Here is a 19535-nt window from a genome sequence, read left to right as displayed (position 1 = left end):
CATCTTCCACGGGTAATACACCTACATATCGCAGTCTTGAGGAATTATCTCTTTTACGAATAATTCGTACAATTTTGTCAACTTGTTCTCCATTCTACTTTCCAATACTACGTTCCTGTCGCTATCGAATTGTAGCACGCTGTTGCATTCGCCAAATACGCAAACTATATAATTACCCGACACTGGTTTATCAAAGGTAGTACGAATTTTTAAATTACCGTTCAAATTGGGATTGACACCATCTTTTGTAGGTTCAGGCAATCAAACGCAATGAGGGTTCGACCTTCGTAACAAGCGTCGTCGTGTGTTACAAGCTGATTCGCGCTCGGTCCGAATGCGTGTAACGTATTTAAATATAAATCAGCATAGTCTTTTTGTTCAAGATTAGAATGAATGCTGTATACACTTCTCCCATTAATATGTAGTTCTATATTACTTAACGAAGCATGATGGAAATAAAGTCCGTTTTTATTTATTGATCCGCTGAAGGCCTTCATGTCAACCTGCACTTTTTACACTAAATTAGGAATGATATTGAAAAATATATAATCCATCATAATACTATTTTGTCCTTGTGAGAGTATATATGTTTTGGCATGTGTTTTTAGGTAGACATAGTCAATGATTGAACCATCCCTTAATTAATGATGTATTCAAAGCAGATATTGCTTCTTTGCACGGGTAGATTTTTGGTACTACGAGTATTAATTTACATCTTTCAATATTTAATTCATTTTTTTTTTTGTCATCAGGACACTTTACTATAAAATCAATTGGTGCTAAATCTAGCCGTATGCGAAGATCGACACCGTCCAGTAAGTAGTTGTCAATATTAAAAATATCGCACATGAGCGGACCGGAAAGAGAAACTCCAGGTTTTTTAATGTTCCTAATGATACATTTGTCTAAGTTATTCAGAGTTTGAAAACTACTATTTTCATATTTATCGATTATACCTGTTCCTCTATCGTCTTGAAATAGAAACATATTCCTACCAGTAGTCTGTATTTTAACTGGGCACATGGTTGTAAGTAGTATCAACTGTAAAAATAATGTAATTATTCCGCTCAAAATAGGCCTAACTAAAGCTAGGCCTCGATCCCTATCATCAATATGTCATCATGCAGTCGATCGCGGGGATCCTGATGACGACTCGGAGGGTGCCGATCAAATCTGACAGTTTCCGAATGTGGTAAAGCATGCTACGTATTTTCCACCTCTAGTCCTACAGTTGTTTAGTCACAGTTTTTTTTCATATTTTGAAATACCTTTATGTTGACATTTGATTTCAAACTTACGCGAAATCATGTAATTTGTTAAACTGTTCGAACTGCGCCACCTAACCACAGTCCGCCAGTGCGCCATTTTTGGAAAAGTCCTTGAGAGTGAACAACTTCAGCACGCCAAATTCTGTAAGTTTTCTCTGGTAAAGTAATGGACGTCTTGCCTTTTTAGTCACTATGGTTCTTGGTATCATCCTTTTGACGATTCATCGTAATTTACTATATGCTCTGATTTGAATTAGTCCTGTTTATACCTTCATGATCGAAGCCTGTGTCTTCCATGCGTGCAACGAGACTTGGTAATGCTTGCTCAGCGCGAGTGTAGGCATGCAAGTTTATGTAGGCCGAATGATTAGTCACACTGCTATGATTGCTGTTGGAGAGTACGTACATTCACACTACGTAAACAACTATTTAGGTCTAGCGTTCTAGTTTTAACATGTTTATGTAGGGATGCATGTAGCCTAGGCCTAGGGTCTAGCGTTCTAGTTTCAACATGTTTATGTAGGGATGCATGTAGCCTAGGCCTAGGTCACCCTGATTAATGCTGACTGCTGTGTGGTACAGAAGAAAGCCCCCCATCCATCCATCCATCCATCCATCCATCCATCCATCCATCCGTGCACTTGATTTCAGAATGAATCTTGCTACTACCTTATTGTAAACAAGCTCACCAAGAAAATAGCTTTTTTTACCTATCCACTGAATTTGCAGGATTTAGGAATATATGGGGGTTTCCAAATTGTCTCGTGAGCTTGGCACTGTACCTGTTCAGGGATGTCACAGCAAAGTTTTTTTTTTTTTCCCATATGATGAATGGGTTTGCATCCCATTTTTGCACTCCATTTAATTTAAGGTTATATGTTTATGCATGGATATCTTTAAATTTTAAAACTTCTTTTACCTGGATGGGCAAAATTCTCGTCTATTATTCATGTTATTGGTAAACGTCAATGTGATATCAGAGCATGCATGCCCGTTTATACAAAATGCATTTTGTGAACAATAGTGTCAGTACATGTATGTGCCCGGTATATGATGTACATGTACCTTTGATGAATCTGAAGAGCACTTACATATTTTTATTCGTCTCCCAATATAGCCCTATACTAAGTCTGTTGGTTAGAGTAGGTGCATGTAAAAATTGTGTGTTTACGTGTAATGGAAGTTAGTAGTTTCAGCTCTCAGTATGATGTATCTCCAGACATGCCATCTGGTCATTTTTTAACCATTGTCTGTCATTTTTGTCTTCACTACTGTGGTCATATGGACACTTGGGTTAATTTTCACAACCTAAATTGCAGGGTTGGCCTCTTGTTGCTAACTAAAATTTTGTAGGAGCCATGTGATATAGGCCTAGATCATCACAATGCCTTCGAATGTTGCTGTATATGATAAATTGCTTGGAGTCACTTGAACAAGAATGAAACTTCTTAGTCCTCATCCATTAGTTCTCGGTTTTGGTGCTATACATGGAAGGTGAAGTTGTCAAATTTCCATGTTTATTACTATTTGCAAGTAATCTGACAGCGGGTACCTTTCTGTATTGTAGGTGAAGATAAAATGTATTCTGTAGTGGTATTTGTGGATGAGGTTAATGTAGACATGGTCCCAACAAAATTGATCTTTGCAAAGGAGAAAAAGTCATATTGTTACTGGCCGAGCAAGCATAGAGAATCGAAATTGCGCAGGGCAGCAGTACGAGAACAGGCAGATCCGTTACAAGGATGGGATATGTATGAAGTAAGGGTTATTCATCAAGCATGTGAGTTGAATAGATTCAGTTGTGTTCCTCATGTTGTACACTTGTTGCATGCAGGGGTAGGTTTTTGATATACATTACACATGGTACATGTAAATGCACTACCTTGGCCTTCAGAAAAGATTAGACATAGGCAAAGCTTTAAAAACAAAGCTTCATGAAGTTGGCCATTTGGCAATTACTTGAGTTACTGACCCATTGGCATTGCAAGGTAGTCTGAAGGTTGTGTTACATGTAGGGCCTGACAGTAATATGTTGTATTCACCACATTGCAAGACAATGGTCTGGCCACAGTTCATTCCTGACAAGTGACAGTTTCATGACATTGAGATTGTATCATTATCTTTAATAACATAGTATCCAATTTATTTTAAGCCTTTCAAATTGTCTTTATTTTACGGCAACTACGAGGCATGTCGGAAAAACCATGGAGGAAGCAGAGGAATGAGGCAAGTTCACAGCCTATTCGTGTTTATACTAATTTTTAATCAATCATGACATTTGGTTGAATACTCGGTCATAAAACGATCACCAGATATAGAATATAATTTGTAATCTCTCATGAATTTGTATATCATATATAGAATGAATGTGGTGTTTATGGTTTTATAACAAAACTATACTGTTACTCTCCAGGAGTGTGGTATACAATAAAGATATGCAGAACAGGTTTCTTTTAAGTCTTTAAGATGAAAAAAGTGATTGGATTTTGAGAAAATTGCAATTCAACATTCAGGCTGAAAAATTGTAAAAAGGAATAGATTCCAGAGTCGCACAAACACGGATATTTGACATGAAACTTGTTTTTCAGTAACTCCTAACCTAACATAACCATTCTATAGGAGAAATAGATCTTTCAGATGCCAAAAGAAAAGGATAAGTTCCAGAATTATGTAAACATGGATATATAACATGAAATCTACAATACCCAATAGCTCCTAACCTAATATATTCTAGCCTAACCTAACATAATCATCCTATAGAAAAAAAATCATTTAAATTGGAAAAAAAAAAAATTGTGTAAAACGCATATGTGTGATACTGGAATAGAACTGGATTGTCTTTACCAGGGGTGCTGTGATCATTTTAAAAGATGCCAGAACCCTGCAGGACTTAACCAAATCCTGCCATCCCCATTATCATTGTTTCTATATTCAGTGGGCCCAATGTATGTCACTCAATGATTCCATATGGTGTGCACTAGCTAGTGACCATAAAATAAGTATAATTATCAAGCAAATAAAGATGTCTATTTTTTTCTGGAACTACTCACCTATATAACAATAGAAAATTAAATATTCACTTTTGTAACTTGTAATACATCAATGTAGTATATGCTTTTCTTGGTGGAGATCAATAAGAATTTTTTTTTTTAAGCAAATACACTACTGAGTGGAGTTGTGACAATAGGTTCGAGATGCCATATTGTCTTCTCTCCAGTCCTGTCAGTGTTGTCAGTTTGACAGACAATGGTGCTGATGGTGTGTACCGGGTGTTCTCCCTCTCCAAGTGATGTCGCCAAGCTACATATTTTTAAAACAGTGCCAAGGAACTGAGATGTAGTTCAGTTCGAAGCTTTAAGATTCGTTTAGATAAACATTTAAGCAAGGTGCTGTAATGACTGCCATTTATTTTATATTATTTGATTATTTGTTTGTTATTATTTGTCTTATTTGCTTGATTTCCATATTTATTACTTATATATCAGTTTATTATTACTATTTACCTGTTTGTTTATTTAACTATACCTGTGTATTATTTATTATTATTTATATTAGTATAATTTGTATTTTATATATTTTTTTTATCATTTATATATTTTTTTTTGCATACAACCTAATTATGGACCAAAAGGTCTCCTGTTCACATGCTCCGCCTTTGTAATCCTTTGTAATCCTTCATGATTTTCTTCAAGCTATGAAACTCTACCCCTAGCAGTCAAATCGGATGACAAAACAGGCCATCAACATCCCTGATGATGACAACGACCTTGATGACCTCTAGAATTACATGTACCACATGTACGCTGGTTATGTTAGACGAATACATCATACTTTTATTTCTTTGACCTTTGCATCTATCACAACAAAGATGGCCTCTCAAGCAGTCATAGTTGTTCTGTTCATTAGTGTGTCACTTGTAGCAATTTTTTCTGTTATTGATTTCTGCCAAAAAAAACGTATTGTGTTGATGTATTATAATTTACAAAGTTATTATTTAACTTTCTATTGCTATATTGCATAGATGTGCATTTCTAAAAAAAAAAAAAAAAAAGTACCGAAAAAAGAGCCACCCACTTGCACAGGATCTCCAGCAGCACTGTATATCTGGTCTTTACACACACACACACACACACACACACACCTCGTGGCACTGTGGTTAGAGTTCTCACCTGCCACTATGGCAGTCAGGGTTTGACTCCTGCCCAGGGCTGAAATAATTTCAGTATCACTGCACTGCAGGGTGTTACTCCAACTCTTGTGGGTGGGGAGATGGGTGTGTGTGTGTGTGTTTGCGTGTAAGGTCACAGTATTACCCATAGATCACTCATATGAGCTCTGAGCTCTCATCCAGGAGGTTAATAACTGTTGATCATGATTCCAACATGTGATTCAAGACCATGGTGAATCATGGAGGTGGTAAACACACACACACACACACACACACCTAGATTGGTCATATATGAGCTCTGAGCTCTCTTCTGGGAGGGAAATAACTGTCGATCATGAGTTCAACACGTGATCCAAAGGCCATGGTAAATCACACACACACACACACACACACACACACACACACACACACACATTTGTGTGAAAATAATCAAGAATAGATGGGTAAAACATCTGGAAGACAACAACATATTAAACCCAAGACAATTGGGGTTCAGACAAGGTAGATCATGCACCACAAACTTATATGATTTTACTCAAGACTAATAGACATAGTGCAAGAAAGAAATGGATGGGCTGATTGTGCATTCCTAGACTTGCAAAAAGCCTTTGACAAAGTACCACACAGAAAATTACTAAAAAAAACTGGAACACATAGGAGGAATACAAGGAAACCTACTAAAATGGATGGAGGACTTTCTGACTGGTAGAAAGATGAGAGTAGTGCTCAGAGAAAAATATTCAGATTGGAAAGAGGTGATCAGTGGAATACCGCAAGGATCTGTACTGGCACCAATAATGTTTGCTATCTATATGAATGACATGGACGAGGACGTGAACTGCTACATGAGCTTCTTTGCTGATGACGCCAAACTGTTAAGGAAAGTAGAAACTGATGAGGACTGTGAAGCACTGCAAGAAGACCTAAATAGGGTATGGAACTGGAGTCAGAAATGGGAAGTGGACTTTAATACTAAGAAGTGTAGCATAATGGAGTTTGGAAAAAGCAAAAACAGAATATCAGGAAAATATACAATTGGAACCAAGGAAGTAAAGAAAGTAGGATCCGAAAAAGATTTGGGTGTAATTATCACGAACGACTTGTCCTATGATATACAGATTAACAAAATTGTCGGGGAGACTTACAACTTGCTAAGATCAATAAAAGTGGCATTTACATACTTGGACGAAGACATGATAAAAAAAATATTGGTTACATTGATAAGGCCTAGATTAGAGTATGCGGTGACATTGTGGTCTCCCAGTACCAAAAAGAATATAAAGAAAATAGAAAGAATCCAAAGAGCAGCTACAAAAATGGCACCTGCACTTGCAAACCTATCATACGAGGAGAGATTGGCTAAACTGGAGTTACCGACACTGGAGCAAAGAAGAGAGGTGACCTATTGACCATCTACAGAATCATGAAAGGCACAGAGATACTTGATAGAGAGAACTTACTTAACTGGGACAAAAGAAACACAAGAGGACATGGAAAGAAAATCAAAAAACATAGCTATAGAAGAGAACTGAAGAAAAACAGTTTTCCACATAGAGTTTTGGACACTTGGAACAAACTGGATAATGAAATAGTATGCGCAAAAACCATTCATGAGTTTAAAAACAAACTAGACACTGCGAGATACAATGGCGGGACATCATGAGCATAGCTCTCCTTCCCGCAAAATACTTGGACGAAGACATGATAAAAAAAATATTTGTTACATTGATAAGGCCTAGATTAGAGTATGCGGTGACATTGTGGTCTCCCAGTACCAAAAAGAATATAAAGAAAATAGAAAGAATCCAAAGAGCAGCTACAAAAATGGCGCCTGCACTTGCAAACCTATCATACGAGGAGAGATTGGCTAAACTGGAGTTACCGACACTGGAGCAAAGAAGAGAGGTGACCTATTGACCGTCTACAGAATCATGAAAGGCACAGAGATACTTGATAGAGAGAACTTACTTAACTGGGACAAAAGAAACACAAGAGGACATGGAAAGAAAATCAAAAAACATAGCTATAGAAGAGAACTGAAGAAAAACAGTTTTCCACATAAAGTTTTGGACACTTGGAACAAACTGGATAATGAAATAGTATGCGCAAAAACCATTCATGAGTTTAAAAACAAACTAGACACTGCGAGATACAATGGCGGGACATCACGAGCATAGCTCTCCTTCCCGCAAAATACAACTAGGTAAATACACACACACACACACACAGTTGTAAACCATTATAAATTTCCAAAGTGGTCAAGTCACCCATAGGCAGCTCATGGAAGGGTGTAGGCCTTTCAAACAGAAACTGTACGATTTATGTTTACTATAAACTGGCAATTTACCAACATGGGTAAGTGCCACCCTGGGGCGAGTTGAAAAGTGCTGAACCCCCCCCCCCACACACACACACACCACCACCACCACCTTCCACATCTGATGGTCACTAGTACGACTCCGTGTAAGATTCATCCACAAAACAATGTTTATACTCACAACTCATGATAAATAAATCCTGCATTGAAAGTGCATTATGGTAGTGGGAATTTGCTTTACCTTCTTTTCACCAAAAGTGCCCCCCCCCCCAAACATCCCGCCTCAGGTCATTGCCCCCCCCCTCCCCCCCAAACATCCTACCTCAGGGCATTACTCCCCGCCCCTCCCTTTGTTGGGGCCCTGTAAACTGGTGCCAGAGAGTTGTATCCATAGTGAACACAACATGGGGAGTATTGCGCAGACTGCTGTCGTATATGTTTACAGTCCTCTCATTTTATCTCATAATGAGCTCTGACTGAATGCCCCCAGGACATATGCATTGTGGTGAGCAGTAGGCTGGTCTAAACCATACAAATATACATCCTCTCGTACAAGGGATATTTTCCTTGCTGTTACTATGTTGTGGGAGTTATTTAATTTAGCTGGATACAAAGGGAATAAAGATTCAGTTAGATTTAAGGCAGGTGGTTGTGAATGAATGAAAAGTAATGGTACAAGATCCATTTTAACATTCTTGTAAGTTTTGACTAATTCATTGCATAGTGATGAATATGTATATGTTTATGTTAAAGATAATTCTTCTTTCCAGGCATTCTACCCATCATTACTCGTTTTAGAGTTCTATGGTCCTCCATAAGTGCCACATGTCCAGCCCATCTCAGATTTGCTCTGCTTATAAATGTTAAAATAGTAATGAAGAAAATTAAACTAAAGGCTGTATGTAAAGATGACCCCCCCCCAACACATGCTATTCCACAACTGCAGTTCACATATTCTTATCTTTTGCATACTCATAGATGTAACAGTCCACATTTTGTGTCAAAAATAGTTTCTTTTAAATGATTTTTGATCGTTTAGAGCAGTGGTTCCCAAACTTTTTTTTTTCAGTTTTACAACTATACGTACTAAGTTAACCTTAATCCTACTGCCGGGTACCGCAATGTTTTCTTGATTTTATTTTATTTTATTTTATTTTCAATTTTTTTGTCACCTCTCCATTACCCCCGAAGATTTGTTACCCTCTCCCCCGGGGGTAATTTACCCACAGTTTGGGAACCACTGGTTTAGAGGGTGTTGAGAACTATTTTGGCACCTTCCAATGGTTATTACCTTTTTTTGTTCGTTTCTTTGAAATTACTCTCATAAATTCCACATTGATGGGGGTCCTGTGTACATCGTATTGAGATCAATCAATTGGTCTCTCTCTCTTGCAGAAGACCCATGGTCATGAGGCAGCCATTAGCAGCCTCCATCCAATATGGACCAACAAGTTTTGCAAATGTTACATTTTTCAGGAAGAATTGTCACCCCAGAACGCCCACATGAAGAATTGTCACCCCATGAGATCCCACCTGAAGAATTGTCACCCCAGTATGCCAAATATCAACAGTGGAATAAAGATTGTTAGTTTAGGTTGATTGAGGGTTGTGCTTATTGTTATCAACTTGTACAACTGAATAATCGTAAACCCAGAATGGCCCACATGAAGAATTGTCACCCTGTCAAAGACTGGGGTGACAATTCTTCATGTGATCCCATTTTTCTTTGTTATCCACTGCAGACAGTTTTTGTTTTATTGCAGAGATCATATTGAGAAGGATTTGATCAACTTTGCCAACGACAACCCTGGCGTGGTGTTGTACCTAAAACCTCGGAGGCATTGATCACCTTGCATCAAGGCAGAGTACTGTAAGTTTGACTTTTGCAACAGGTAGTAGCCTCTTTTTACATTGGAGCTTAAACTCAGGAACCTGTAGCAGTGGCAAACCTAAGACCCTCATACTCCTGGAACAGTAACAGCTCTCCCCCCTAATCCCTTGTAACAAAAACACTGTTACCTACATTATTGAAAAAGTAATTTTTTTCCCTTTGAAGAGCTGGAGTTCTTCTTAGCCTAATCAAATTTACTGGTGTTAGCCTGAATTAAAGATTTTATATTTAATGACATTCGCAGAGAATTCACTTCTAAAAGCCTGCCTGCACACCAATGTTCCCTCTTAATTCTTTGCTGTGAGTGAGCACAGAAATTTGGTTGTGTGCAAATTTTGCCTTCTTTGCAAAGTATGTGTGTACTTATTTGGGTCACCATACTGACTGCAGAACACAATACAAAGGATCTCAAGACATGATTTTATGAAATTGACAAATTCTCAAAATCACCTTTCTTTTGTTTTAAATTGTTATGAAATTATACAGTTAATTTCTTTAATTAGAAATTTTCAATTTCATCTTGAAAACCTTGTGTGCACATATATTTTCCTTTGTGTACTATTTGTAAAACGTGTGTGCATGCACATGCACACAGCTTAGAGGGAACATTGCCCTGCACCCCACTTGCAGCATAGTAATTGAGCAAGCAAAGAAATCTATTTACAATTTGATTATGACTGAGACATATTTTTAAAGGAAATGTATCTAGAATATACAACCTTGACAATTTGTTTGTTGATTTATTATTATTATCTTTTTTTGTCTACTCATGGCATATTACTAATTAGATCTATGGTTTCAGTAAATGGAGGAGAGGAGTATATAAACACCCATGACCTGAATGGGGAGGAGCTAGTTGCAAAATGGGTCGAGTACATGCATGTGTGGGCGATCAGGGTACCCAGTGGAGCGTCTCCTCAAATATCAACACCCAGATTCATTTCTCAGTGTGATGTATGTTTGCCATTTAGTCACTTTTTTGTCTTTTTTTTTTCCATTTTTTCCAGGCTTTATCTCTTCAATCTTTAGCATCGCTACACTTTTTATTATATCAACACTTTATGTAAGCCCTTTTGTTGTTTCTGCTTAGGTACAAGTTTCTTTGTTCCCTCCTTATATTTTTCTCTAAAAAATGTTCCATTTCTCTTCCATCTTTGTTTCATCATTTGAAAATTTTCCCAGCTAGCATTTTGAATTTTTTTCCAAGTTTTACAAAGTCAGTTTTGTTATACTCTTCAATCCACCAAGGCATTTACTCGCTTCTCTCAATCTATATTCTACCTCCACCTTCACTCCACCTTTTCCTGAGGAATAGACATTTGGGAATGGATGCTAAGAGGAGACTGTATGAAGGAGTGATTGTGCCAACAGCACTGTATGGGGCAGAAACATGGAACATAAGAGAGAAAGAGAGAAGGAGTTTGAATGTGTTTGAGATGAGGTGTCTGAGAAGTATGATGGGGGTTACTAGGCTAGATAGAGTGAGAAATGAGGGGGTGAGGGGAAGAATGAGGGTGGAAAGGGACTTGGGAGATAGGGTTGATGAAAGAGTATTAGGATGGTTTGGACACATGGAAAGAATGAGTGAAGAAAGACTAGTAAAAGAGGTATGGAAGGCAGATGTGGAGAGAGTGAACATGAAGGGACGTCCTAGGATGAGGTGGATGGATGGGGTGAAGGGGGCTTTGGGGAAGAGGGGAATGTCTGTTGAGGAAGGACGGGAGAGGACAGAAGACAGGTGAATGGAGAATGGTTGTACAGGTAGTCGTCGACTTACGACCGAGTTCGGTTCCGACAGACAGGTCGTAAGTCGATCTGGACGCAAGTCGGTCTTTATATATATACAGTATATATTACCCTTTAAATATTTTTGTTACTGTATATATATATATATATATATATATATATATATATATATATAATATATATATATATAATATATATATATATATATATATATATATATATTGTATATTATAGTTAGCATATTAAAATAATCTTAGCATCTTTGAACTATGTAGTACAGTATTTTTTAACCTTTTTGTAGTTTTATCTGATTTTCTTTGAGAAACGTAGCCTAGGCCTAAGCATACTGAATAAAATCCTATCCTCTTTAACATATTGTTATCGATAACAGACTAGGCATAAGAAAGTTTTACTGTTACATTTTATTAATTGCAAAACATATAAAAATAAAAAATGCAAGGCAAAATTAAGATTTTATTTTATTTCAAAACACATTTTTTTCGCTTACGTACTGTACCGAACATATCGTTATCGACAACAAACTAGCCTAGGCATAAAAAAAAAGTTTTATTGTTACATTTTGTTAATTGCAAAACATATAGAAATACAAAATGCAATGCAAAATTAGGAAACATTTTACTTCAAAGAAAAAAATTGAAAGAATATTTAGCTGGGTGGGATGCTGACGGTGTCGGCAGCCTGCCAAAACTATCGTACTCGCGTCTCGCGGCGTGCGGAGTAATTGTTCTGCGCTGCCAAGCATAACATTGCAGTTCTATTACTCTATTAAATGTTAAATATTATTGCACTATCTCGTGGTTGTAAAGTCGATCAGTCGTAAGTCGCATAGGTCGTAAGTCGACGACTACCTGTATATGAATGATGATGTGATGCATGAGGTGGAATGGACAGGGGGATGGGGGTGAGGTAGTATGTGTGAGCAAAATTTGACGCAGCCCGAAGGGATTCCTCCCCGTCTTCTCCTTTTATGCAAGGGGGGACGGAGAGGGGGGTCGCCGATTTAATGAAGCAGCCTTTCTGTGGATGTGCTGTGTCTTGCGACACTGCTTCTGACCCAGGGCAGTGGACAAGGTGCAGGGATGACCCGTCATCCAGGAAGTGCTAAGTTAAGAGGGAGGATGGAGGGGTGTGGAGTGTATTCAGGGATGGAATGGATGGGAATGATTTTATGCCTTTTCCTTTTTGGCTACCTCCCTTGTAAGGGGGAAAAAGCCTTGGTATATGTATGTAGTTTTGTTATACATTAATCTTCCTTCTCTGTGCTTCTCATTTCTTCTCGCATCATTTTGTTCCTTAAGCTCGAACTCTATTAGTAGGTGGTCACTCTTCCAGGCTCAGAAGTGAATATCTAGTCTCTATGGTTCTTCATTGTGTCCATATCTAGTGTTTTCTTTAACCCATTGTGTCAATGTATAATCAGTGGTCAAATCCAGTAGGACATTGCCTAGAGTTCCTCTCCACCTTTTATTGTCAATTCCTCCCAATTCATTTCCTTTGCATTTTCTTGCAAAATACTGTTAATATTTATATGGCCATTTAGCAAGGATGCAAACACATAATTTTTTGGGTGTGTGAGTAACTGCATACATACAATAGTAATACTTTTCTCAATTTTAGGGGATGGGCTGAAGCCCCTTACCCCCTTGTATAACAAGTGCTTGCACCCATGCTATGTAGGAATGCAAATATTGTAATATTAGGCCCATACCTACCTGTAGATACATGTATTGCTGATTGAATGCTATAAATTTGTTTACTTTGGTTGTAGTGAAGAAATATGAAAATGTGACCCCATACATGATAAGCAGAGTAATTTCAATTTTTTATATACAAGCAGCGGCTTTGCTGCAACTACCTTCGGCAGGTTGCTTGTCCTGTGGCACTTGGTCGCTTTGTTTGCGGGCCATACAATCCACAGATGCCTTTTATTTCTTAGTAGATGGTTTGCCTTCGTCAGATTCTACCTCAGTATTTTTCTGCGTGAAACCTACATTTGGGCGACCTATGTTCTTCGTCGCTGTCTTCATCTCTCATCCTCTTCATCATGGTGAAGATCTGATCCAACTTCTCGTGTAGTTCCTTAGTTTCCTTCCTTAGTTTGTCCAAAATCTAATCCTTAATATCCTCCAATGAATCTCCAGTGGTTGATGTGTAGACGGTGTCGTAGTCTGGCATAATGATCTTGATAGCTTCTTCTATTAGTTTAAATATGTCTTCAGGAATATTGATTACTCCGTGCTCAATTAAAAAAATATTCATGATTCATGAATGTGGTCGTTTTGTTACTATTTCTCCGTTTTCTTTAGTGGTTCCGGTATAGATAATCAGAGAATCCCTTACGGAAGTGTCTCCCAAACACCGCCACCACTGAGGTAATTTCAGAATCATTTTGAAAGAGTTATGTTCTTGGTTTGAGGTTAGATTGAGCGTTGTGTATGATTGTTTTCTTTTTCGTTTCATTTTTATGCTTAATCACAGCTTTTACCTTTCTTATAGCATGTTTGTTGTGAATAACGTTCTTTTTGATGTTTTGAAAAGTCTGTCTAAGAAATGCATCTGGAAGTTCCTGTGATCAGACTTTGCACCATGTTTAACGAATTTCTTATATCCTGGGAAGTAATGCCGCGTGAACGCCTCTGAATCCTCCTCTATCATATCGTCCGAACACTCCAATCCGTCAAACATGTCATCACTGTATTTGAATTGTTTATCGTTCTCTAGAGTTAATTTGAAGGCGATCACCTTCCCTTGGAACTTGTGTATTGAGACTTAAACATTAAAGGTCTTGATGTCAGCGTACAACCCAGGGAACATTTTACTGTACTCGTCCCTTAGTCTAGCTGCCAACACCTTATCTTCTCGGAAAGTCTTCTTCGTTATACCCTTGGTAGCTGTTAGCCACTTCCATAGGTACCTCTGTCTAAGCTTCTTCGATGTTTTGTCTCCTGGAATCATATCGGTAGTCGGTATTGTACAGCCAATCACCTTTACGGAAGTGTTCCCCAAACACTGTCACCGCTGAGGTAATTTCAGAATAATTTTGAAAGAGTTATATTTTTATTTATACAGTATATTGAAAAACTATTTATTTATGGTGAAAGTACAAATTGAAACATCAAAATAAAAATCTATGGTAAAACTAAAAATACAAAATAAAATACAAAATAAAGAATATTTTAGGGAGTTGTTAAATGTGAAGGAGGATAGGGAAAGGTAGTTGCAGTGGGAAGCGCTAAGAAAATGACCGTGATGAGTGGAGAAAATGGAGGAGAAATAAGGAAAGATGAAGTGAAGGCAGCTGTTGAGATGATGAGAGCAGGTAAGGCACCTGGGTTGGATGGATGTCAAGCTGAATGTCTGAAAAAAGGAGGTAGAGAGATGGTGGACTGGCTGGTGAGGTTATTTAATATTTGATTAAGAGAGTACCTAAGAAGTACTTTTGGGCCACGGGCACGCGCGCGTACACACACACACGTACACACATGGACACGTACACACACATACACACGCACCCACATACGCACACGTACACACACACGTACACGTACACACATACAGACACGTACACACGCGCGCACACACATGTACACATATGGACATGTACACACACATGCACACACACACACACACACACACACACACACACACACACACACACATAGTGGTGTGTGCAAAACAATACATGAATTTAAAAACAGTTTAGATAAGATTAGATATGAAGACGGGACACCACGAGCATAGCTCCCCTTCCCATAAAATACAACTAGGTAAATACACACACGCGCACGGTGGCGTGGTTGGTAGAGTCCCCGACTGTCACTACGGCGGTTCGGGTTCGAATCCTGCACAGGGCTGAAATAATTTCAGTATCGCTGCGCTTCGAGTCGTTACTCCAACTGTCGCGGGCGGGGAGTTGGGTGTGTGTTTGTGTGCGTGTAAGGTCACAGTATTACCCATAGATCGGTCATATATACAAGCTCTGAGCTCTCTTCCGGGAGGGAAATAGCTGTCGATCACGAGTTGAGCACGTGATCCAAAGACCAAGGTGAATACATACGCACACACACACACAGACACACGCAGAGACACTGAAAGATTCTCACATGCGCACACAGACACGTACATACAGACACACACATAAAGAGAGATACATATGTGCGCGTACAGACACACGCACAGACAGGCACGTGCGCACACACACACACGTAAAGAAAGATACATACGCGCGTGTACAGACATACATATAGAGATACACACACATTTACATAGAGAAAGAGATGCACACAGACACACACACGCACAAACACACACACACACACACACACACACACACACACACACACAAACACACACACACACACACACACACACACACACTAACACACTAACACATACTCACAAAGACACGCACACACACACAAACACATACTCACAAAGACACACACACGCACGCACGCACGCATGCACACACGCACGCATGCACACACGCACACACACACTCACAAACACACAACACACACACACACGCGCGCGCGCGCAAACTACTTATGGTAATTGGAACGGAAGAGACGGGACCCGACGAGCGTTGCTCCTTTCCCGTATTCTACAATTAGGTAATTAGGTAAAGACAGGCTCGGTCACGGAAATGCGCAAATCTACACTCTTTTGTCTTTGGGGGAGGGAGCCAGAGGTCTTGGGGGAAAGGAGTGTGTGTGTGTGATTAACCATGGTCTTTGGATCATGTGATGGACTCGTGATCGACAGCTATTTCCCTCCCGGAAGAGAGCTCAGAGCTCACATATATATATATGACCGATCTATGGGTAATACTGTGACCTTACACCCACACACGCCCCTTAACTTCCCGCCCATGAGAGTTGGAGTAACGACCTGCAGCGGAGCGATACTGAAATTATTTCAGCCCTGGGCGGGAGTCGAACCTGGACAGCTGTAGTGGCGGCCAGGAACTCTAACCACTGCGCCACGAGTTGTGTATGCATGTATGTGTTTGTGTATGTATATGTGTGTGTTTGTGTGTGTGTATGTATATATATGTGTGTGTATGTATATGTGTGTATGCATGTGTACGTGTGTGTTTGTGTGTGTATGTATATATATATGTGTGTATGTGCGTGTATATGTGTGTTTGTGTATGTGTGTGTATGTATATATATGTGTGTGTGTCTATGTGTGTATGTATGTGTGTGTATGAATGTATGTATATATATATATATGTGTGTGTGTGTGTGTGTGTGTGTGTCTATATGTGTGTATGTATGTGTGTGTATGAATGTATGTATATATATATATATATACAGGTAAACGTCGACTTACGATGGCATTAGGTTTCGATAGAGCCATCGTAAGACGATCTCATCGTAAGTCGATCCCCACTCTGTTCCGTGGTCACTGTACCTAGCCTACCTGTATATTAACCACCAGAGATACTGAATATAGCCTATTAAACATGTACAGTAGTTTATTTAATTATTTTTATCCTTTTTACCATATTCAAACACTATAATATGTATTTTCAGTACGGAACTTAAATCTCGCGGGCAGCAGCCAATGCCAGCCGTACGACGTGACGTAATAATACTCGCATCATAAAATATAGTCACCGCTTATATCGATCGTTCTCTCTTTCACCCGCGAATTTTGAAAACCACAGAGAATGGGATTTAGGGCACATTTGAGAGAATGTAAAAACACAGGGGTGACTACAATAAATATAATCAAGACGCCGATATGGCAGCGTCGCGAATCCACTTGCTCCTCATGACGCCTACGTGTGCGGCACCGTATGGAAGGGGTTAGATTATCATATCGTCGTCGTCGTCATTGTAAAGTCGAACAATCGTAAGTCGCGGCCATCGTAAGTCGACGTTTACCTGTACAGGTAAACGTCGACTTACGATGGCCGCGACTTACGATTGTTCGACTTTACGATGACGACGACGACGACGACGATATGATAATTTAACCCCTTCCATACGGTGCCGCACACGTAGGCGTCATGAGGAGCAAGTGGATTCGCGACGCTGCCATATCGGCGTCTTGATTATATTTATTGTAGTCGCACCTGTGTTTTTACATTCTCTCAAATGTGCCCTGAATCCCATTCTCTGTGGTTTTCAAAATTCGCGGGTGAAAGAGAGAACGATCGATATAAGCGGTGACTATATTTTATGATGCGAGTATTATTACGTCACGTCGTACGGCTGGCATTGGCTGCTGCCCGCGAGATTTAAGTTCCGTACTGAAAATACATATTATAGTGTTTGAATATGGTAAAAAGGATAAAAATAATTAAATAAACTACTGTACATGTTTAATAGGCTATATTCAGTATCTCTGGTGGTTAATATACAGGTAGGCTAGGTACAGTGACCACGGAACAGAGTGGGGATCGACTTACGATGAGATCGTCTTACGATGGCTCTGTCGAAACCTAATGCCATCGTAAGTCGACGTTTACCTGTATATATATATATATTACATATTATGTGTGTGTGTGTGTGTGTGTGACTATATGTGTGTGTGTGTATGTGTGTGTATGAATGTATGTATATATATGTGTGTGTGTGTGTGTAATGAAAATCCGGGAGTGTATAAGTTGGGCAATCGAATGGAATTGAGGGTTCGAACCGGGGGAGGAGGGAGAGCTCGGATGACAAATGCTGTCCTTCCCCCTCTCTCTCCCCTCTCTCACCTCTCCCCCCTCTCCCCTATAATCCCCTCGCTTCCCTCTCTCTCCCTCTTCGCTTCTCCCCGCTTTTCCCCCTTTCCCCCTTACAGTTGCCTGTATAGTTCCACTTCACACGGGAAAAGGGGACAAGTGTGAGTGTAGTAGTTTCAAAGGGATCAGTTTGTTAATTGTAGTTGGGAAGTCCTATGGGAGGGTCTTGATTGAGAGGATTAGGAGAGGGAGTAATTGGTGAGGAACAGTGTGAGTTTAGGACAGGTAGGGGTTGCGTATATCAGATTTTTGTGGTAAGACAGATATGTGAGAAAGGTACAGGAAAAGGTAAGGATGTTTTTTTTGGGCTTTTATGGATCTGGAGAAGGCTTATGACAGGGTAGACGGGAAGGCACTGTGGGAGGTATTACAGACATATGAGATAGGAAGAAAGCTGTTAAGAGCAGTCAAGAGTTTTTACGAGAGGAGTAGAGTGTGTGTTAGGATTAGAAATGAAGAGAGTGAGTGGTTTGAGGTAAAGGTGGGACTTGGTCAGAGATGTGTTCTGTCACCCTGGCTGTTCAATCTATACATGGATGGGGTGGTGTGAGAGGTAAATGCAAGGGTAGTGGGTCAGGGGTTGAAGATGGTTAAAGAAAATGGAGAAAAGTGGGAGATAAGCCAGTTGTTGTTTGCTGACGACACTGCTTGTAGCAGGATCAGAGGAGGGAGTTAGTAACAGTTTGAGAAGGTGTGTGAAAGAAGGAAGTTGAAGATAAATGTGGGTAAATACAAGGTGATGAAATGTACAATGGGAGAGGATAGCAGCAAATTGGAAGTGAGACTGGTGGCAGTGGATAGCTTTAGATATTTGGGTGCAAATATGGCAGGAAAGGGAGGAACGTAGGTGGAGGTAGAATGTAGATTGAGAGAAGCAAGTAAATGCCTTGGTGGATTAAAAAGTGCAATGAGAAATAGACATTTGGGAATGGATGCTAAGAGGAGATTGTATGAAGGAGTGATTGTGCCAACAGCACTTTATAAGGCAGAAACATGGAATATAAGATAGGAAAAGTATAAATGAGTTTGAGATGAAATGCCTGAGAAGTATGTTAGGGGTTATTAGGCTAGATAAAGTGAGAAGTGAGGTGAAACGGGAGATGGGGTTTATGAGTGTTGGGATGGTTTGGACACATGGAAAGAATGAGTGAAGGAAGATTAGTGAAAGAGGTGTGGAAGGAGTGAACATGAGCGGTCGACCTAGGATGTGATGGATGGATGGATGGGGTAAAAGGGGCATTGGAAAGAGGGGAATGTCTGTTGAGGAAGGATGGAAGAAGATAGAAGATAGGGGTGAGTGGAGAAGAGTTGTATTTACCTAATTGTAGTATACAATTGTGTATGGATGATGCCGTGATGCATGGAAGGGAGGGTGGGGGATGGGT

The 19535-nt window shown here is 39.5% G+C and overlaps 1 protein-coding gene across 9 annotated transcripts in view; it reads left to right on the top strand.

Annotated features, from left to right (window-relative positions):
* Nucleotides 1-482: 482 nt before the first annotated feature.
* Nucleotides 483-19535, top strand: part of LOC143020574 (uncharacterized) — a 38563-nt gene continuing 19510 nt past the window's right edge. For 2 of the 9 annotated variants that reach the window (XR_012965905.1, XR_012965906.1), the window contains exons 1-2: nucleotides 9227-9337; nucleotides 9517-9623. Coding sequence is in view for 6 of the 9 variants with exons in the window: in XM_076177009.1 (XP_076033124.1) it covers nucleotides 10525-10598; nucleotides 13718-13783 (140 nt within the window). In the remaining 3 variants the exon portion in view is untranslated. Of the gene's footprint in view, nucleotides 1413-9226; nucleotides 9348-9495; nucleotides 9624-10446; nucleotides 10599-13717; nucleotides 13784-19535 lie in introns of those variants that run through there. The other 7 variants (XM_076177009.1, XM_076177006.1, XM_076177010.1 and 4 more) reach the window with 7 other exon arrangements.

This window comes from Oratosquilla oratoria, chromosome 40 (genome assembly GCF_046742065.1).
Source record: "Oratosquilla oratoria isolate Oo_2021 chromosome 40, ASM4674206v1, whole genome shotgun sequence".
NCBI classification, from domain to species: Eukaryota; Metazoa; Arthropoda; class Malacostraca; order Stomatopoda; family Squillidae; genus Oratosquilla; species Oratosquilla oratoria.
The sequence above is the reverse complement of the archived record's forward strand: the minus strand, read 5'-3'. Positions and strand labels throughout refer to the sequence as shown.